This window comes from Tamandua tetradactyla, chromosome 3 (genome assembly GCF_023851605.1).
Source record: "Tamandua tetradactyla isolate mTamTet1 chromosome 3, mTamTet1.pri, whole genome shotgun sequence".
Taxonomy (NCBI): domain Eukaryota; kingdom Metazoa; phylum Chordata; class Mammalia; order Pilosa; family Myrmecophagidae; genus Tamandua; species Tamandua tetradactyla.
Window position 1 is genome coordinate 149,779,634 of NC_135329.1, and position 19,079 is coordinate 149,798,712.

The 19,079-nt window shown below is 35.5% G+C and overlaps 1 protein-coding gene across 3 annotated transcripts in view; it reads left to right on the forward strand.

Moving 5' to 3' along the window:
- Positions 1-19,079, forward strand: part of AGPS (alkylglycerone phosphate synthase) — a 211,460-nt gene that overhangs the window by 77,257 nt on the left and 115,124 nt on the right. For all 3 annotated transcript variants that reach the window (XM_077154266.1, XM_077154267.1, XM_077154268.1), the window contains 2 exons: positions 517-642; positions 4,071-4,179. In XM_077154266.1, the coding sequence (XP_077010381.1) occupies positions 517-642; positions 4,071-4,179 (235 nt within the window). The remainder of the gene's footprint in view (positions 1-516; positions 643-4,070; positions 4,180-19,079) is intronic.

Consider the following 19,079-nt stretch of genomic DNA (forward strand, 5'->3'; position numbering starts at 1 on the left):
GCTGTACATTAAAACACATGACTCCTTGAGAGAATTAAGTGCAGGCAATTTGCTCAGATTTTCTGCAGGCCTACTGCATATTATATTAGAGTGGGGAGAACAAAAGATTAAATGCTTTATTTATTGATAGTGTTTAAGTAAAGTTGGCACCTAAATCTGATATTGATAAGTATTTAAATTGTCTCTTTGTGGGGGAAAAAAAAGTAGGAAGAATGTTGTTGGCTTTAAAACAAAAGGGTGTAAGGAGTGCAATTGTCTAGAAAACCTGTAGAAAATTCAGGTCTTCTGGCTCATATTTTTTAATTTTGTAAAGGTTTTCAAAACCTTTACAAAAACTAGACAGAAGCTTAATTATTTTTAGCTAGTATGATAAAAGTATTTCTTTTGCTGTACAGTTTTTAATGAATACAAATACCAACGCCATATGGAAATTTTAAAGTGGGAAAGGTGAATGTGCTGAGTGCTGTTTGAAATGGTACCATTTCACTAGTAAAACAATATGTTTTTGTTTTTCAGCTTAAAGAAAGTGGTTATTGTACAGGCCATGAACCAGATTCCATGGAATTCAGCACTGTGGGAGGATGGGTATCTACTCGGGCATCAGGCATGAAAAAGAATATCTATGGCAATATTGAGGATCTGGTAAATTTTTTTCGAATTATTATATAATAATTGATTAATATACAGAGATTATTATTAAATGGTCAATAGCCTTTAAAAGTTAAGAGTTAAATAGCTGAGCCCCCTCAAAAAGTATATCCCTTTTGATTATAATAATGTTAAATACCTAAATAGAAACAATTAAAAGAAAAAAAACTGGTCATTATTTAATGGTGCTCCTCTCCAAGTGACTAATATGTAAGCTTTGTAGATGTTTCACTATCTGGTTTGTAAGATGCATGCATAGTGTTTTACAAGTCTCATAGAATCTCAGTATTCCATTTTATTAGATTTTAGTTTTAGATTTATTTAGGTGATATTGTCACTCCTTTGTTGCCTCGGGAGATTTAAAGTGTATTTTTCTGAAAATATTTTTGTCTGTATAGATTTAAAGAATCTGATTGAAAGTGTTTTAAATGTGACACATATGTTTTATGTGCACACCATTTTGTTTTAGTTGATCTGATTCCAGTTCTGTAGGATTAGTGTGATAATAGTATAAATATGGGCAGCCTGGTTAAGAGTTAGGTATTGTTTGTCCATTTGTAGCTTTTCCAGGGCTGTGTGACCTGTACAAATCTGTTCACCTTTCTAAAATTCAGTTTCCTCTTCTATAAAAATAGAATAATGATTCATTGCTTAGAATTATTATTTTTAATTTTAATTTTTTATTTTTCACTTTTGGGTGCATGGTCCAGGAATCAAACCTTGTTCTCCCTCATGGAAGGCAAGCATTCTACCGCTGAACCATCTGTGCACCCTAGAATTATTATAAGGAATAAAGGACATAAAATGAAAACTCTTTAGCAAGTCCTTGGTGTGTAATTAAAGTAATGGTCGTAACCATAACTTGAGTATCCTACCTTAAGTTTAGCTTTGTTTTTCAAATCTAAATTTCATCAATATCTTAGTTGATAGGAATAGTAAATCTTTAATGAAATATATTGGTTCTTTATAGTAAATGCCCAATAATATAAGGCTTTTAAAACAGTGAGTATATTGACAATATCTTGTAAACATTTACATTATCCTGTTTACTTTATTTTTTTATTGAGCACATTAAAAAATCACATTTTGGAATTTAGTTTCAGAGGAGGGAATTTGATCCTTCTCCTGTTGAATTAAGATTCTTCTTGGAGTTAGTGACTATTTGATAGACAGCTTCATTTAGTTCTGCTAAATCATATAATTTTTATTTTAATCATTTGTTTTGAGAGATTTAAGGACCACAAATTGTAAATGTATATTCTCATGTATTTATTTGCATTAGAATTACTTAGGCATTTTGTGTTTAACTTAAATTCCTTTCGCAATATAAAGTTTCCTCTGAAATTGTCTTAATTTACATTTGTTGCTTTTATGAAAACTTGACTGAATTTGATATTGTTATTTTAACTTGTATGGTTACATGAAAAAATTTAAGCTTTTTGAATATGCTAATTTCTTTAATATTAGTACATATGTAAAGTATAATAAGTAATTATTCTAATACCTTATTTAACTGAAAAAATCTAAAGATAATTGTTTAGTCTTAATTTTCATCATCATAATCTGAAGATTCAGAAGTCTTGAGTGCTTTCTCTGTACAATGGGATGAACTTTTCTTCTTGAATTCTGCCTCCATTTGTTTTCAAGGTCATGTCAAGATATTCTAATTATATTCTAACCCAAATATTTCTTAATTAGTGATTATCTTCTCAGTAAAGGATTACCTAAACATATCTGATTAACTCCTTTTACACTGGTGCTATAGAGCCAAAGCTCTTGGCCTTTAGCAATTATCTGTTGCTGTAATGAAATGTTCTGTGCTATACTTTTCAATTAATTACATAGTAAGAGGGAAAAGAAAATGAAATCTCTAGTAACAAAATTCAACTGAAAATCTTGAACATGCACAAAAGGAAATAGAGTCTATGGTGAATATTTAATTTTAAAAAATTTTCTGAAGGAAATGCTGTTAAATCATAACTTTGATACAATATAATTAAGCAATTAAAAACAGTCATTAAAGAAGTATAAAAATTCAGATATGCTGTATATATTAAATACATATAACCACTTTTAACATCTTTTATATTTGTCCCCCATCCTAGACATATTCATAAACGTGTGCATTTCTATTTTTTTAACATAATGTGTTTACTCTGCTCTTTAAATGATATGTTATCAACATACTGACACGTAAATGAACATAGGTTTGCACTATCATTTTTAAAGACAGCATGTAATTCTCTGTTACTGATAATTCAACCAAGTCCCTATTAATGAACATTAAAATTATTCTCTATTTCAAAGTTATAAAAAACAAAAAGAAAAAATCCTCTTTAGTATGATTTCTGGCATACATCTTTAGTCATTTTCTTAGCATACATTCCTAGAGTTTGGCTTGTTGGATCAAGCAGTTTGTATATTTTTAAGTCTTTGGATCTGTATAGCGAAATTGGTCTATATAAATTTTGTCCAGTTGACATTCTTACAGCAGTTTAGAAACTTTTATTTTACCAGATTTTGTTTCTTTCTTTCTTTTTTTTTTTTTTTGGTTTTTAATTTGTTTAATTGCCAGTGAATGTATGCTTCGAAAATGTTTTCTTTGGCACTGTCTATTTCTTATTTTGTGAATTGCTTACTGCCCATTTCCTTCAACAGTAAATAGTTGGACTACTATTATTTTTCTGTCAAAAACCCTTCTGAAAATGTATTGCATTTTTACCTAACTGCTGCTAATTCAGATCTCAGGAGCTATTTTTGAATGGTCCCTTCCTCCTAATACACTTATCAGCTTGTGCGACATCTCACATGTTTATCAGATACATCTCTCCCCCCCTCTTTAAGTTATTTGCTGCATGTCCTTCTTGTTCCCAATCTTAACCTGATCATAATTAATATTTCATTTTCTTCACTCTTTCCTTCTAAGAGAGGAAAGTAGATAGGTTCAAAGTAGGGTTGAGACAGGAATGTTTGTTTTTCTTAGAATTCTAGACATACAAAGCTGGTCCTGACATGAAGAATAGTGCTCCAGAGGTATTGTTAAATAAATCAATGAATTAATTTGTTAATATATGATCATTTCTTATTTCTTAGACCTTTAGTTCTTTGCCGTATGGATAATCTTAGACTAAATTCAGCTTAAAGAAATGTTTTTCAATTCTTAAGGTGATGAATATACTTCCTCAATGTAAAACTAGAGAAGTATAGTCTTAGAATGATTTTTCCTCTTTTAAAGCTGTATATAAATTTACCTTTAGTCTAAGAAGAATTACTAAAGGACATTAGAATTCTGAAGAACATTATAATTTACTACTTAACCCAATATTTTAAAAAGTAATGTTTTATGTAAATATATGTATATACACACATACACAGTTTGCTGGCAGATGTCTAGAATTTACATCATTTATTGTATTAAACAGGTGGTTCATATAAAAATGGTAACACCTAGAGGTATAATAGAAAAAAGCAGTCAAGGACCTCGTATGTCAACAGGCCCTGATATCCATCACTTCATCATGGGATCTGAAGGTAAATATAATTACAAATTTACTATGAAAAAAAGAGTTTAATGACTCAGTTTTGTGAAAATCTGTGATACGATGATAGCAGACTTTTGGAAGAAAGGCATGTTTTATATATTTAAAGAATGGTTTTTTAAAGTTTTAATTTAATTTGGTACTTCATAAAGGTTTTGTTATAAGAACAACTTATTAAGCTTCCTTCTACATTTTTTTAAAAATTTCTAGAGGCAACTTGATAATTTTGTTTCTAATTTTCCTTTCAGAGTTTTTAATCTAATTTTAGGAAGGGTAGTTAAGATTTAAAAAAATTTTTTTACTTATACTTTTTAATTTTGAGATAATGTAGATACACGTTGAGTTATAAGAAATAATACAGAGATATCTCAGGTAACTTTTTTCATCTTCCTCCAATAGTAACATCTCTCAAAACTATAGGGCAGTGTCACAACCAGGATATAGATATTGATATGGTCAAGGCACAGAGCAGTTCCATCACCACAGGCTTTTTAATACTGTTGCCCTCTTATACTCATACCCAACGACTTTTCCCTCCACTCCCCATTACTGATAATCACTAATATGTTCTCTATTTCTATAATTTTGTTACTTTAAGAAATTATATAAATAGAATCATCCAGTATGTGGCTTTTTAAAAAAATTCTTAAATATAGTTTAATACTCTTCTCCATTTCTGTACATCACAGCAAAACACTAAGATTTTGCTGCTTAGGATCTCTTTGCAGAGGTTGCAGAGAATGCAAAGGCATGTTATTCACCCCCTCTTATTTATGTGTTTACATGCATGAGTGTAAATCCAGAGAAATATGATAAAATAGGCTATTTCTAAATTAGCAGCGTAACTCATTACTTCAGAAGGTGGTGCGACTAAAATGATAATTCAGGAAATATTTAACCCTGTTTTTAGATAAAAGGGCAGTTATGTAAACTAACAGGTTAGGGCATAAATGCTAACATCTGACAGTAATGTCAAGAGAAGAAAATAACAATGTCTCTCATTGACATACTAGAGATTGACTGTTGGGGTGACAACCAAATGTATGGCTTAGATTTTTTCATAATTGTCAGTGACAAACCTTTGTCAAAATATCTCACTGATTTACTCTCATATTCCTTTTCTGATTGGCATACTCTTGTCTAGAAAACAGAACTGCATTTTAACATAAAAAATAGAATGCTAAATGTTTTTAAAACATTTAGTTCTCTAATAAATATTCTGAAATTTCTTGTACTAATGCATCCTTTAAAAGTTAAAGAATATTTTATGACATGTTGAATAACAAATAGGTATTAAAGCTAACAATTATTAATTATTCTATAGCTATAGATAGATGATATAGTTGGATTCAATCCTAGAAATAACAAATGATCTTTTCAAGTAACTGCATCAACATTTTTTTTCTCCCATACAGTTAGCATTTAAAAAATTTGGGTTGTTACGTTACGCTGGCTTACTTAAGAACACATCATAATAGGCCATCATAACATAGTATGACATATTCTATGATAGAAGTTAACACAGAAGAAACAAAGACAAATTCAGGTTGATGGATACTTAAGAATGCTTCACTAGAAAGAACATGCTAAATAAATTGAGCCTTGAATGTTGAGAAGTGGAAAATAAATCCAGGTAGAGTTGAAGAAAGAAGGTGGGCAGTGAGTTGCCCTACAGAGGAAATGACATATGGGGCAGGCTTAAAGTGAGAGCTTCTGCCTCATCAAGCTGCCAGATTTATAATTTAACTTAAATATAACTTAAATAGTGGAGTGTGTGGATAGGAGGCAGAGTAGTAAGGGTTATAGGAGGACTGGAGAGATAATTTGGTTTTCTCATTCTATTAAAAATACTTTTACCTAAAAGTATTGGCTGCCTCCCTCAAAAGTAAATCATTGTATGGATAAGGAAAGCAAGCTCATTGTAATAATAAAGTAATCAAAGAATACAGAAAATAGGCTTTTAAAAACTTGTGTCTTATACAGTAGGCTAAATTACTGTAGTAAAATAAAGTTATAAATATGCATACAAAATAACACACTATTTTGCACATGATTAAGAACATGAATCATGAAGTCTCTCAGATCTGGATTTTAATCTTGGTTATACCATTTATATTTCTGTGACTGTGTGTAGGTCTCTCTGGCTAAGGTGCACAGCTATAAAATGGGAATAATGAAAGTATCCATCTCCATAAGGTTGTTGTGAAGACTGAATGAAATTATGTTAGGCAGTTTGTAAGTGTGTAGTAAGTACTCAATAAATACTAACTTTAGTACTAATATTGAAATTGTTTATTATTTTGGTATCAGTGACCTTTACAAGTGTACATTTCAATTTATATATGAATATAGTCATTTTAATATAGGTCAGGAGAGAATATGATTGAGAAGGTAAGTTTGTGTGAAATCATTTTCTTTTGTAAAATATATTTTTATCTGCTATTTTGCACTACTTGAATATAACTTCCTGCCCTTAAATGTGAACCAAAATTTTTTCCTTCAAGCTTTTAAAAACTTCTTTTGATATAGTATCACTTAATGAGAACCTTGAAAGTATTAGTATCACAATACCTATTTTCTCCTGTATCACTGAGTTCCGCACGTATTTGTCTGGTTAAATTTATTTTTTTGTCTTGTTTCATGTTATGAATTTTTTCTAATGGTATTTCAACAAGCAACTTCCTCCCATTTTAGATAATATAACATGGACAGTGTAATGAACTTTATAATCAAAATTATAATAAAGCATTTACTCTTTGGGTCTAAAGTGAGTCTCTTGAAAATAGCATATAGATAGATCCTAATAGTTTTATCCATTCTGTCTAGCTGTGTCTTTTTATTGGAGAATTTAATCCATTAACATTCAATGTTATTACTGTAAATGCTGTCTTTCTTCATCCATTATATCCCTTGCCTTTTATTTGTCAGATCTAGTATTTTTCTCTCTTTTTATCCTTTTAGTTACCCTCATTGATAATCATCATTTCCTTACTTTCCTCCGTTTTTCTCTACTTTTTTTCCTTTTTTCACCCTATAGAACTTCCTTTAGTATTAATTGCCAGACATGTCTCTGTTAACAAATTCTGTCAGCAATCATCTCTGAAAATTTTAAACTGTCCAGTATGTTTTGTTTTTTTTTTTTAGTGTAAGCAGACAAAATTTATTAGGTATCTATGTAAGAGGACACATGGGCCCTTGCAAAGACAGAGGTGAAAGAGTTAAGTTTATTCCTAAATATTTTATTCTTTTGGTTGCAATTGTAAATGGAATTTTTTTCTTGATTTCCCCCTGAGGTTGTTCATACTAGTGTATAGAAACACTACAGATTTTTGAGTGTTGATCTTGTAACCTGCCACTTTGCTGTACTCATTTATTAGCTCTAGTAGTTTTGCTGTGGATTTTTCAGGGTTTTCAACATACAGTATCATATCATCTGTAAACAGTGAGAGTTTTGCTTTTTCCTTTCCAATTTTAATGCCTTGTATTTCTTTTTCTTGTCTGATTGCTCTGGCTAGAAGTTCCAACACAATGTTGAATAACAGTGGTGATAGTGGACATCCTTGTCTTGTTCCTGATCTTAGGGGGAAAGTTTTCAGTTTTTCCTCATGGAAGATGATATTAGCTGTGGGTTTTTCATATATTCCCTTTATTATGTTGAGGAAGTTCCCTTCTGTTCCTATCCTTTGAAGTGTTTTCAACAAGAAAGGGTGTTGAATTTCATCAAATGTCTTTTCTGCATCAATCAAGATGACCATGTAGTTTTTCTGCTTTGATTTGTTGATATGGTGTATTACATTAATTGATTTTCTTATGTTGAACCATCCTTGCATACCTGGAATGAATCCTACTTGGTCATGGTATATAATGTGCTGCTGGATTCGATTTTCAAGAATTTTGTTGAGGATTTTTGCATCTATATTCATTAGAGAGATTGATCTGTACTTTTCTTTTCTTGTAATATCTTTGTCTGGCTTTGGTATGAGAGTGATGTTGGCTTTTGAGTTAGATAGCCTTCCCTCCTCTTCAGTTTTTTTGAAGAGTTTGAGCAGGATTGGTACTAATTCTTTCTGGAATGTTTGGTAGAATTCACATGTGAAGCCATCTGGTCCTGGACTTTTCTTATTGGGGAGCTTCTTAATGACTGATTCAATTTCTTTACTTGTGATTGTTTTGTTGATGTTGTCTATTTCTTCTCAAATCAGTGTTGGTTGATCATGCCTTTCTAGGAAGTTGCCCATTTCATCTATGTTGTCTAGTTTATTAGCATAAAGTTGTTCATAGTATCCTGTCATTACTTCCTTTATTTCTGTGGGATCAGTGGTTGTGTCTCCTCTTCCATTTCTGATTTTATTTATTCGCATCCTCTCTCTTCTTTATCAAACTTGCTGACGGTCCATCAATCTTGCTTTTGGGTTACTTTGCTTTTCTTTCTCTAGTTCTTCCAAGTGGACAGTTAATTCCTCGATTTTTGCTCTTTCTTCTTTTTTGATATAGGCATTTAGGGCAATAAATTTCCTTCTTAGCACTGCCTTTGCTGCATCCCATAAATTTTTATATGTTACGCTTTCATTTTCATTTGCCTTGAGATACTTACTGATTTCTCTTGTAAGTTCTTCCTTGACCCACTGGTTGTTTTAGAGTGTGCTTTTGAGCCTCTATATATTTGTGAATTTTCTGGCACTCTGCCTATTATTGTTTTCCACCTTCTTTCCTTTGTGATCTGAGAAAGTGTTTTGTATGATTTCAATCTTTTAAATTTATTGAGACTTGCTTTGTGACCTAGCATATGGTCTATCTTTGAGAATGATCCATGAGCACTTGAGAAGAAGTTCTGTCCTACTGTTGTGGGGTGTAATGTTCTATGCATGTCTGTTAAGTCTAGCTCATTTATTGTATTATTCAAATTCTCCATTTTTTTATTGATCCTCTGTCTAGATGTTCTGTCCATTGCTGAGAGTAGGGAAATTGAGGTCTCCATCTATTATGGTACATGTGCCTGTTTCTCTTTTCACTGTTTTCAGTGTGTACCTCATGTATTTTGGAGCAATCCGGCTCGGTGCATAAATATTTATGATTGTTATGTCTGCTTGTTGAATTGTTCCTTTTTTAAATACATAGTGTCCTTCCTTGTCTCTTTTAACTGTTTTTATTTGAAGCCTAATTTGTTGGATATTAGTATAACTACTCCTGCTCTTTTCTGATTGTTATTTGCATGGAATATCTCATCCCAACTTTTCACTTTCAACCTATGTTTATCCTTTGGTCTAAGATGCATTTCCTATTCAAAGCATATAGATGGGTCCTGTTTTTTAATCCATTCTGTCAGTCTGTGTCTTTTCATTGGAAAGTTTAATCCATTAACATTTAGTGTTATTACTGTATGGGCAGTACTTTCTTCTATCATTTTTCCTTTTAGATTTTATATGTCATATCTAATTTTTCTTCTTTTTACCTTTACTCATAGTCTTCCTTTCTATACTCTTCTCTGCACCTCTCTCTCCTGTCTTTTCTTATCTGTCTCTATTGCTTCCTTTTGTATTTCTTGCAGAGCGAGTCTCTTGGTCACAAATTCTCTCAGTGAATTTTTGTCAGCGAATGTTTTAATTTCCCCCTTATTTTTGAAGGACAGTTTTGCTGGATATAGAATTCTTGGTTGGCAGGTTTTCTCTTTTAGTATCTTAAATATATCATCCCACTGTCTTCTCGCCTCCATGGTTTCTGCTGAGAAATCTACGCATAGTCTTATTGGGCTTCTGTTGTATGTGATGAATTGTTTTTCTCTTGCTGCTTTCAAGATTCTTTCTTTCTCTTTGACCTCTGTCATTCTGATCAGTAAGTGTCTTGGATTACTTCTATTTGCATCTGTTCTCTTTGGGGTACGCTGAGCTTCTTGGATCTGTAATTTTAAGTCTTTCATAAGAGTTGGGAAATTTTCAGTAATTATTTCCTCCATTAGTTTTTCTCCTCCTTCTCCCTTCTCTTCTCCTTCTGGGACAACCACAACACATATATTCATGTGCTTCATATTGTCATTCAGTTCCCTGAGTTCCTGCTCATATTTTTTTCATTCTTTTCCCTATATTTTCTTTTGCTTGTCGGATTTCAGATGTCTCATCCTCCAGCTCACTAATCTTATCTTCTGCCTCTTGAAATCTGACATTGTAGGTTTCCATTGTTTTTTTCTTCTCTTTCACTGTGCCTTTCATTCCCATAAGTTCTGTGATTTTTTTTCAGACTTTCGATTTCTTCTTTTTGTTCATTCTTTGCCTTCTGTATATCCTCCCTCAATTCATTGATTTGATTTTTGATGAGTTTTTCCGTGTCTGTTCAGACATTCTGAATTAATTGTTTCAGCTCCTGTATCTCATTTGAATTGTTGGTTTGTTCTTTTCACTGGGTCATTTCTTCAATTTTCCTAGTATGATTCGTTATTTTTTGCTGACATCTAGGCATTTAATTACCTTAATTAGTTTACTGGAGATTGTTTTCACTTTTTTTTCCTTAGGATTTTCTTGCTGGATAACTTTTTTGTCTGTCTGTTCTTTGATATTCAGTTTAGCTTATTCTAGTCCTCTAGCTTAGGTTTTGTTTAATAGATCAGAATTTTTCAGTTCTTGTTTTTTTGGGTCTTGCTCTGCCTGTATGTTGCCTTTCCCCCACTTCTTAGGAGAGTCTACTTAGGTATAATAGATCCCAGTCAGATTTTCCCAGACCAAACTGGTCACCTCTCAGGAGGAAAGAGTCATCTGCATCAGTTTTCCCTGAAGGTTAGATCCAGTAGATTGAAAGTCTTTCTTATGAAGTCTCCAGACTGCATTTTTCCTATCCTGCCCAGTATGTGGAGCTTTTCTGCCTGCTGGTCCCACCAGCATAAGGGGATGCAGTACCTTTAACTTCAGCAGACTCTCCCTGCTCGGGGCTTGGTGGAGACAGAGGAGAAGTTGTAGGCTGGCTTTAATCGCTTCCCTTTACCAGACCCTGGGGTCTGTATTCCTTGAGGGAGGGATTCCACCTGAGCTGGGCCCCACCCCTCTCCTGGGGAAGGCACAGGCTCCAGAAAAGCTCTCAGAGGAGTCTGTTTCTGCCTATTCCTGGGGCATTGGAGCCTGAGAAGCCTTGCAGCTATATCCAAAGTGTAATCAATCCATAGAAACACAGCCACAAAAGAGAAAAAGAGAAATCCTTTCCAGAGCAGGACCCTGTTCCTCGGGTTTGCCAGTGAGGAGCTTAAGTTGGTACGTTGCTCTGTGTATCTCCAGGTTCTGTGTGCCCTCTCCTTTCCTGCTGGGCCCAGACCTTTTCAGATCTAAAAAAACTGTTTTTGTTTTTTTTTTCTCTTTTTTCTTTTTCTATCAGCCCTACCCCCTCTGCGCCAGGACGAAAACCAGTGACCTCTGCTTTTACTTGAGATTCAGCTGAGCTGGGGGCCTATTTTTAGTAGTGAGAGTTTGTTAATTAATTCCACAGTTGGCGTTTGGTTGTGCTCAGCCCCTGCTGCTAGTAATGTCTCTTTCCTTTCCCCTCTGGGAAGCAGCCTGTGGGGGAGGGGCACCAGCCGCCACAGCTTGGGAAACTCACGGTTCTGGGGGGGGCTCACAGCCAGTCCAGCTGATCCATACTGGGGTACGCTGTGTGTCCGGTCACTGATGTGGCCCCAGCAGTTGTTCTGTACTGTTCCTTGCTATTTGCTAGCTACTCTGGAGGACAAACTAAATCCCACACCTCACTAAGCCTTCTTGGCTCTCTTTTCTCTCATGTCTGCATTAGTATGCTTTTTAAGGGCTTCCACTAATTGTTGGAAAAGGGCCGGATTTTCTTTCTGCCAAATAATTTACCTTTGCTTATTACAGTTAACCAGCTTGGTGGTATGTTTTCTCTTGCTTTTTAGTACATAAATGTCTTCTCCTCTAATAGAAATTGAGACATGGGCATAATACAAGTGTCAAGTCTTTTTTTAGGTCATTGTCTTGATAGAGAGCTATAAATATCTGGGTATAGGGAATTTTTTTTACTATTTTCCTTGTCTTCTGTGGACTGGAGGATAGTATTGTAATTGAGAGGCCTATTGAAGGGCTATGCTTCCCCATCATTTTTAGTTTACATCGACTGTTCACATTTTCCATTTTCTCTGGAAAAGGAAAATGTCCAGTAAGTTTTCTGTTTTCTGAGAGCTAAAAAGAGAGCGTAGTTTAGAAGAGAAGTATTATATTTGGCTGCAGTGGATTTCAGTAGAGACTAAATGAGGATTTGGAGTGGGGATGGGGGGATATCTAAAAGAGGATTATTTTAAATATTTGCCTCCTTCCATGAAAAAGAGTCATAAAGAAAAAGTTTTTGACAGTTTTCCTGGGTATAACTTAATTGTCAAGAGCTCTCTATGTGTTTATCCTGTTATAAGGCCGTAAAAAGATATACGTAAGGAATTTTTTTTTGTCATTTCCCCCCTCTTATGAGAGATTTAATTGTAAAATATGGTTATAGCTGACGTTCTGTTTGTGGGATAATGTTGGCCATCTACCAGGTTTGTATTCTCATCAGACAGTATGCTGTAGAGAAAGCTGGAGGCGCCACCCATTTTTAAGGAAGAGAGAAAAAGGTAGATTTTCAAACCTGTGCCTGATGTCCGGGGTCATCAGCTTTCTGTTCCTAGCACTGATCCCTTGGGTCCATGGGATTAGGCTCCCTATCCCCAGGCAACCCTGGGGTCTTTGAAGACTTAAGAGATGGATAGCCTGGTACCCCCAAAGGTACTCAACCAACCCACTTCTCTTCCTGCATCTCTGTGCTCTTAACTTTGCCTAGAATACTACCTAAGAGAATGGTTGCCACGAAGAAGCTTTAGGGAGATTTCCAGAATGCCGCACCTGGATGTTGCTATGATTGAGCTGGAGGAAAAGAACATGCGACAAAGAAATCAGGCTCCTTTTAAAAACATGGCTTAGGTTGCTTTTCAGACAATTAGAAGGGTCTAGGTATAAACATATTGTCAAACAGGGTCAGAAGTGAGGCTTCTGCATCCCTTATGGCTCAGATCTTAAATAGTGAAAGTGAATGCATACCCAACCACCCGTTCTCCCCAGCCCATGGTTTTTCCCTGCAATGGATGATACCTTCAAGAAGGCTAATAGCAGAACATGCTGGAACTCAAGATAGTAGCAGATGGAGATATGGAAAGACCTAGAAAGAAAGATAGCTGGGCCTTTTGTTCACCCTGCAGACCTCACTTCTGGCTTTCAAGCGGGGAGACATTCCCATTAAAAAGTACCCAATCCCCATGAGCAAACACCTGAGGTGACTCCCTAGAATGTTAAAGATAACATTGCTTGGTACAAGAATCCTTAGCTCAGGAATCCTGTGTTATGAAAGATAGAATGTCTCAGAAGCCATAGAAAGCCAGACAGAGGAGACAGGAAGATTCTCATGGAGGCAAAGGAGAGGACCTCTATGGTGGAGGTGGTAGGAGGAATAGTTTCAGCAAATGGAAGGGTCTCGGTCGTCAGAGGGGTGGAAAAGAGAGTATGGGGAAGTTTTGGAGAGCTGAGAGAGAGAGATGGGAACTTGACTAGATTTCCTTTGGACTCCTGCTCAACACAGGAAGAAGCCCCCAGTCAGGTGCCAAAGGAATATATCCTCTGCCTTGAGCCTTCTTGGATCTGCATGGCGTGCAGACAGGGCTCTTGCCCCTTCAGAGGAGGGAGCCAGTGGCTCAGCATGAACAAGATTTTGTCCTGGGGGAGCTGCATTTGATCCCCTAGATTCCTCAAGAGAGTAGTGAAAATGAAGACGTAGGAGAGGGTACTGATAAACCGAATGAGAAGAAGAGCAACAGCACATTGCCAAGCCTCCACGTACTCAGCAATCCAGATGATTGGACTGTAGTGTCTCCTGACTGGCTCACCACAATATGTTGCCAGATTTGGCTTCTCAGTTCTTTGCCGTGTTATGAGAAAGAATTCAAGTGCAGAGTAAGCAGGCAGAACATTTATTAGATACACATGTGAGAGGACATGCGGGCAGTCTTGCAAAGACAGAGAGGAAGGAGGCAAAAGACCTAAACTCTCCATTACTTTTGAAGGGCAGCTTTGCTGGATATAGAATTCTTGGCCAGTAATTTTTCTTTTTCAGAATCTTAAATATATCATAGCACTGCTTTCTCACCTCCATGATGGCCAACAATTAGTCAGTGCTAGTCTTTTGTGGCTTCCCTTGTATGTGGTGAATTGCTTTTCTTTTGCTCTACTCCAGACTCTTTTGCTTTCTTCTTCATTTGACAGTCTGATTAGTGTGTGTCTTGAATTTATTCTATTTGAAGTTCATTGGGCTTTTTTGATTTGTATAGTTATGTCTTTTATAGGGGTTGGAAAGTTTTCCGCAATTATCTGTTCAGATAATCTTCCTAGCTCTTCTGGGACATCAGTGAATCTTTTATTTGTGGGCTTCATATTGTCCATCATTTACCTGAGATCCGATTCAGAATTTTCCATCTTTTTCATCAGTTGTTCTTTTGTATGTTTGAATTTGGTTGTCTTCTTCTGATTCGCTTATTCTTTCATCTGCCTTCTCAAATCTGCTGTTGTGTGTCTCTAGTATATTTTAAATTTGATCTAATGGATATTTCATTTCTGTAAGATTTGCTTTTTTCTATTCTTTCTTTGTGCTTTTCTAATGTTTTCTTTAGCCAACTCACTGAAGTTATTTAGGAGATTTGTTTGAACATCTTTGATTAGTTGTTCCAAAGTCTGTGTATCCTCCTGCTTTTTAATTGATCATTTGGCTTTGTTCTATCTTCTTGCTTCTTTAGGTGGTTTGTGATTTTTTGCTGGTTTCTTGGAATTTGATTATCTGTATGATGTTATTTTGAAAGTTGGTTTCCCTTGCTTGTCTAATATTTTGTTTTTGCTTGCGTTTGCACTGATGATCTCCTTTGGCACTTTGATTTGGCTGGGGCCTAACTTAAGGCTATAATCCTTTTCAGAAGTCTGTCAGAGGCTGTGCAGAAAAGCAGCTTGCCAGACTGTGCTTTCCCAGTCTTCCCAGCAGATGATGCTCTTTGTCCACCTCTTCCCTATAACCTTCTCTTGGTCCACCTCTTCCCTATAACCTTCCCTTTCCCTTACTGCGGCAGCTTGCTGTGCAGGGTCCAGACCAGGTGAAAATGCAGTCAAGACCACAGGTGCTTGGGTGCACTGGAGGCTGCTGGTTCTGGGGGATGGAGGATGGGCACTGTGTACCACAGCAAAGACTTTAGTCTGTAGGTGTGATGGGTCTGGAGATTCCCAGACTCCTATATGGAAAGACTTCTCGCTGTGGGACTGAGAGCTTCTACTTCTCCACCCAGCAGCTGGCCCAAGAGTGCTCTGCTTTTCACTGACCAGCAAGACTACCTTGTTGGTGAGGGAAGGGTGCTGAGCATTACAATGCAGCTCCCTTGCCACCACCTTGCTGTTCATGTACTCAGTGAGTGCCCTGAACTCCTGTGTACAAAGGTTGAGGCAGTGGCAGAGGGTCTCTCACACTGACCAATTGTTAAATTGTCTTTGTTCTGCATTCCCCTCTCCTGTGGAGGGAAGGGTTTTCCCAGCCTCTCACAAGTCCAGGTGTCTACAGTGGCCTGCCTTAGGAATGGGGGGTAGGCACTAGACATCACAGCAGGGCCTGTGTATGTGAATAAAATGAATCTACTGGCTCCTGGCTTCCTGCACAGGAATGTTAGGCTGCAGGGCTGAGATGATTGCTTCCCCCAGCTCTTTGAAGTAAGGGTGTGCCGTTTTAGGCTACCTGATCCCGCCATTGCACAGCAGTGGACCTTAGGGGTGTTCAAGATTGAGTACACTTACCCCAGTTTCTCTGCTTTTTCCATCCAGGTTTTCCTTATATAATTCAGAGATCCTACTCTGGACTCTAGAATGCTGCTTTGGTCATTTTCTGCCTGTTTATGGTAGAGGAGTGAGTTCTGCCTGTCCTATTCTGCCATCTTCCCAGAAGTCCTAAACTCTTTTTATGTGGCCTTGCTTCTTGAAGGACAGCCTGGGTGGATATAATATCCTTGGAGCATACTTTCTTTTCTTAAGATTCTTGAAAATATTGTTCCACTGTTGCCTTGGCTTTTATTTTGTTTTAAATAAATCTGATACCAATCTGTTTCTCTTACCTTTATAGGTAAGAGAAACCCCTTTTTGCTTCGAGGTCCTAATATACATACTTTTCTTTATTGTTAATGTCTACTTTTACTAGACTGTGTCTCAGAGTTGATTATTCTGGGTTAGTTTCTCTGGTACTCATGTAACTCTTTCTATAAGTAGATATCTTGGATTATAATATTAAATATCAAGGTTTTTAAAATTATTATTTTGATTTTTCTTCCTCAGGAACACCAATTATACACATTTGTCCTCCTCTGCCTGCCTTCTATTTTAGCCATTTTTTTCCTCTGGCCCCTTTACTCTGATTTATTTCTTATTTCATTTTTATTCTCTTGGTTATTTTCTGTTTTTAGTAGGTTTTCATCTTAATCTATTTTCTGTTCTCCTTTGAGTACCTCGTAATTTAGTTTTTGTTTTTGAATTTTTTCCCCTTCTATTTCTTTCCTGAGATTGGTCATCTCTTGTTTCTTTTCTTCTTGTTATTTTGTCTATTTCTGTTTTTAGTTTTTGTATTTCTGATTAAAATATTGTTTCCCCCCCCCCCCCATATCCAAATGTTTGCTTAAGGATATTCAGTTTGAAATGTGGTACAGTTTTCTTCAGAACCGTAGTTTTCTGGGAAAGATTTTTCATTGACAAGAGATTTTTGTTTGCATTTCCTGACTTTTTGTAGTATTTTTTTTAATGGATTTGGTCCACTTTTTTCTTTTCCTGTGTATTACTTTGAAGTTTTCCCAGTTTGAGAGTGCTTTTTTTCTCCCACTTCTATCCTCTTGTTTGATATTTGTTTTATGGATGTGTTTTTGGTTGGCAAGAATGTCATCATCTTTTGTTTCTCTTTCATTTAGTAGGACCTTTAATTTCTCATTGTTTCCCTTCACTGCCTTGTCTTCAAGGAGTAATGCCTTCTATATGTATATGTATCTATATCTCTATATATTTGTATCTATATCTATATTCATATTCATATTCATATTTTTTTTTATCCTGAGGCATTGCTTCTCCATAACTGCCATTTCTGGTTCTGCCCACTTTCAAGTCCCTTTGCCCACTTTCAAGCCCCTTTCTATAGTAGCCAGAACTATGAACTATCAAGTTTTGTACAGTATTTTTGTTTTTATCGTTGCACTCTCACTTTCTGGAGATGATACTTTCTGTGCTTCCACCTATTCCTCCACTTCCTTTTAAGCTTCTCTTTACATATTTTCTATCCTTATAAACTTGGCAGTATCTGAAAGCTGCAGGAGGTTGTCAGAAGTTTTTCTTTCATCTCTCTTTACATGTAACTTAAAGGTTGCAGTGTTCTCTGTCTCCTAGTAATACTGAAGGTATAAGTCTGGTGTGATTTTATTTGTTCCCCTTGTTGATTTTAATGTTTTATGGGTGAGAATGGAAAGAGGGGAGAGTCAGAATCACATGACTGCCATTCTTCTTAATCATGAAGAATGTATGTTTTCAGTAACATATTTTCAGATTGTGTAAGATTTTATTTGCTTCAAGCAAATACTTGTATTTTATGTCAAATAGCAGTTGAAACCCTCAGTTTTCTTTAAAAACACATTGTATTTGAAAATTACAAAATGGGAAATTCTTTAATTTATTGCAATGTGCTATTCTTAAAGTAGAAAGAAAAATGAATATGTGAATCTCAGTGATGTCACATTGCCATGGATTTATTCATAAACAGTTATATAAAATGTTGATATAATGTGCATATAATCAAGTATTAAGTAATCTGAGTAGTTTCATATCACTCGGCTAACATAATCTTCCCACAGCAAAAGAGTCAATAAATAAAAGAAAATCCCACAGAAATAGGCCTTGTGATAAAATGAATTTGGGTGAAGTTATTTGTGCTTGGCTTAATTTGAATACATGTCTGAAGGGTACCTGCCTCTGTCAAACTGCATTTGGTACCTGGATGGATTTTTTTCCACATTGGAATCCCAGAACTCCTGGTTGTCTAGTTGCATAGACTTGCCTTGGTCATTTCATTAATTTTGTAATAATTCAGTGTCTTGTTTTATACCTCTGATTTAAAAAAAGAAAATTAAATTTTTGTTCTGTTTTGGTTTGCTTAATGCTGATGGAAATGCAATATACCAGAAATGGGTTGGCTTTTAGAAAGGAATTTATTAAGTTAAAATTTATAGTTCTAAGGCCATAAAAATGTCCAAACTAAGGCATCAAGAAAAAGATACCTTGAATCAAGTAGGGCTGACCTGGGAAGGCATGTGGTTGACATCTGTTTGGTTTCTGGTTTCAAACAGCTTCCCCAGGGGCATTTTTTAACATCTCTCTTTTTGTCAGCTCTGAAGCTTTTTCCAAGATGGTTACCTCTTAAAGGACTCCAGTAAGCAACACACCTTGAATGAATGGAGACACGTCTCCATGGAAATCACATAATCAAAATGTCCTACCCACAATTGAGTAGGTCACATCTCTGTGGAAACAACTTAATAAAAAAATCCCACCCAACAATACCGAAGCCACGACTGAAGAGCATGGCTTTTCTGGGGTACACCATAGTTTCAAACTGGCACATTTACCTCACCTAATTATTATGGTGGGAAAGTTTAGAGTGTCTACACTATACATAATGAAGCACTATGGGTATACAAAATTTAAAGCATGATTCTTACCTGTACCTTAGAATTTTTATGTAGAATGAGAATTTTTCCAACTCTTTGTTACATAACTTTTGTTAATGTAAAGGCACATGCATTTTAAAATCAGGTTTTTTTAGATA